Below are 2,539 nucleotides of genomic sequence, written 5' to 3'. Positions count from 1 at the left end.
TGGGTAGTTTTTCTCATTTTGTTGTGTCATTTAGCTAAATATTCTTGTATCTCCTTGAGTTCCCCTAAGATTGTTGCTTGGAATTCCTTTTCAGTCATTTCCAGAGTTTCCTGTTCCATGGGGTCGGGTACTTGAGAATTATTGTGTTCCTTTGGTGGTGTCATATTCTCTTGTTTTTCTCATATTTCTATTATCTCTATGCTGATGTCTGGTCATCTGGTAGAGCAGTTGCTTTTTCTGTTACTCTGGACTGGGCTTTGAGGAGAGAGGCTTCCTCCTGTAGATGCATTTTATATTGACCATTGAGTAGGGTGTTTTAGTATTGGTTCCAAGTAGATGCAGTAGTGTAGTCTCCATGTCCATATTCAATGTTGGAGCTGCATGTGAGTGCCTCTGTGGCCTAGGCGCTGGGGCAGTTAGTGATTCCTTACTGTGTTGGGTTGTTGAGGACATGAGTGAGCTCTTGAGTTCTTGGGAGAAGTTACTGAGTGCCCTGTCACTCTTTGGCTGGGCTGGGAGACCCTTGGTAGGCTTGTTGGCACCCCAGCTAGAGTCTTGTGACTTTGATGGGTGCACTGGGGTATACTGGAGTGCCTCAATTTGAATGGGTGACCCTGGACCCATCCAAATGGGTCTCTTTCCTCTTTCCTACAGGCAGAGACTCTTCCTGCATCCTTGCTTCCTCCAACTGGGGGATGTGTTGGTGGTGGGTGAGAATTTTCTTCATTACTCTATTTGGCTATCCTGGGTTTCTGCACTAACCCTGGATGGGGTTTCTCTTTCCTCTTTCCTACAGGCAGAGACTCTTCCTGCATCCTTGCTTCCTCCAACTGGGGGAGGTGTTGGTGGTGGGTGAGAATTTTCTTCATTACTCTATTTGGCTATCCTGGGTTTCTGCACTCTCTGGGGATTCTGCATGTGTCTCTCCCTGGATCAAGGCAGTTGTATGGGCTGTGCATATACCTCTCACCCCCACATGCACTACCTTGGGGGATGGGGGCAGCGTAATTCACTCTGTGTGTTGAGCCACTGGGTTGTGGGTCTGTGTTCACTCAGTTCGTTCCCCAGGCTCCACTGGTTACCCTCCTTTGGTCAATGCAGTTTAGTGGTGGTGGGCTGCCCTTGCAGCAGTGGTGGCTGTGGTAGTGTCTGTGCATGGCAGTGGTGTCTGCAGTAGTAGTGGGCTGCCTGTGCAATGGGCACTTTGCACTCTTGCTTGCTGTATTCATGGTCTGCCCTTGGCTCCTGCGGTCCCCATGCTGCTGCCTCAAAACACTGCTTCTTGATTATAACCACAACAAAAAATTTTGAGCCAGAAAGCACCTTAGTTTTTTATTTGAAAGTCCATCTTTCTAAAAGTTATGCAAGTTGTTTCTCTCTGCCTCCTTCTGTCTACCCTGTCTTCCTTTATATTCATTCATTCATTCACTCATTTAATTAGTCATCAATTCCTTCATCAGACTTAGAATGAGTGCCTACTATTAGGAGATGAAAGAACATGGTTCAGATGGAGGGCTTTGGAGCCAGACTCTCTGGATTTGAATCATAGCTCTACTACTCACTAGCTATGTATTCCTGAGCAACTTACTTCACCTCATCATGCCTTGGGTTCTCAGTAATAAGTTGAGGATAATAATAATACCTACCTCAGTGTTTGTATGCAGATTAAATGAATTAATACCAAAAAAACTCTTAGAATACTTTTAGCATGTTGCAAATGTTACCTGATATAGTCAGAGTTCTTCAGAGAAACAGAACAAAATGGAGGAGGGGGTATATATTTATTATAAGCAATTGGCTTATGCAATTATGGAGGCTGAGAAGTACCAGATCTGCAGTCAGAAAGCTGGAGGCCCAGGAGAGCCTATGGTGTTGTTCCAGTCTGAGTCTAAAGGTTTGAGACCCAAGAAGATCATATTTCAGTTTTCAGCTGGAAGATAGGAAAAGACTGCTCAAGCAGTCAGACAGGAGGAGTTCCCTCTTATTTGTAGGAGGGTTAGCTTTTTTGTTCTACTCAGGACTTCAGTTGATTGGATGAGAGCCACCCACATTAGAGAGAGCAATCTGCATTATTCAATCTATTTATTCATATGTTAAGCACATTGAAAAACACCCTCACAGACACACCCAGAGTAATGTCTGACCAAATCTGGTCAACCCATCAATAGCCAAGGGTTGCCACTGCTGGAATGAGCAGATTGTATCTATTATTCAGCTGGAATGTCCCCAACTGAATGTCTCTCAGGCTGCTTTTTGCCAGGCTGGTGGCTTGGAAGCTTCCTTGCCTACTAATTTATCATTTGGATTTGCTCTTGGTGCTTCGTCTATTTTGGCTTCTATTTCATCTCACCTCATTTTATCAAACAGTATTCTTACTTAGGCTAGCACTGACCGACTCTTCCTCTTTTCCAGTGTTTGTTACCTGCACAGTGTCCTTAAGAGGAAAAAAAAAGCCTTCTTATTGGAGTCCCTACTTTTATAATGCTTAAATCTCATTATTCTGTCTTGCTCAAGTTGGGAACTTAATAAGCCTTTTAGC

General features: G+C 44.2%; 1 protein-coding gene across 1 annotated transcript in view; it reads left to right on the top strand.

The window, feature by feature from the left end:
• Positions 1 to 1,809: 1,809 nt before the first annotated feature.
• LOC103596268 (butyrophilin-like protein 8) overlaps positions 1,810 to 2,539 on the top strand; it is a 20,900-nt gene continuing 20,170 nt past the window's right edge. The window contains exon 1 of the mRNA XM_008579863.1: positions 1,810 to 1,894. Coding sequence (XP_008578085.1) covers positions 1,810 to 1,894 — 85 coding nt within the window. The remainder of the gene's footprint in view (positions 1,895 to 2,539) is intronic.

The sequence above is a fragment of the Galeopterus variegatus genome, unplaced genomic scaffold (genome assembly GCF_000696425.1).
Source record: "Galeopterus variegatus unplaced genomic scaffold, G_variegatus-3.0.2 Scaffold1968, whole genome shotgun sequence".
In the NCBI taxonomy this organism is placed as follows: domain Eukaryota; kingdom Metazoa; phylum Chordata; class Mammalia; order Dermoptera; family Cynocephalidae; genus Galeopterus; species Galeopterus variegatus.
Note: the sequence above shows the minus strand (reverse complement) of the source record. Positions and strands in the feature narration are given on the sequence as shown.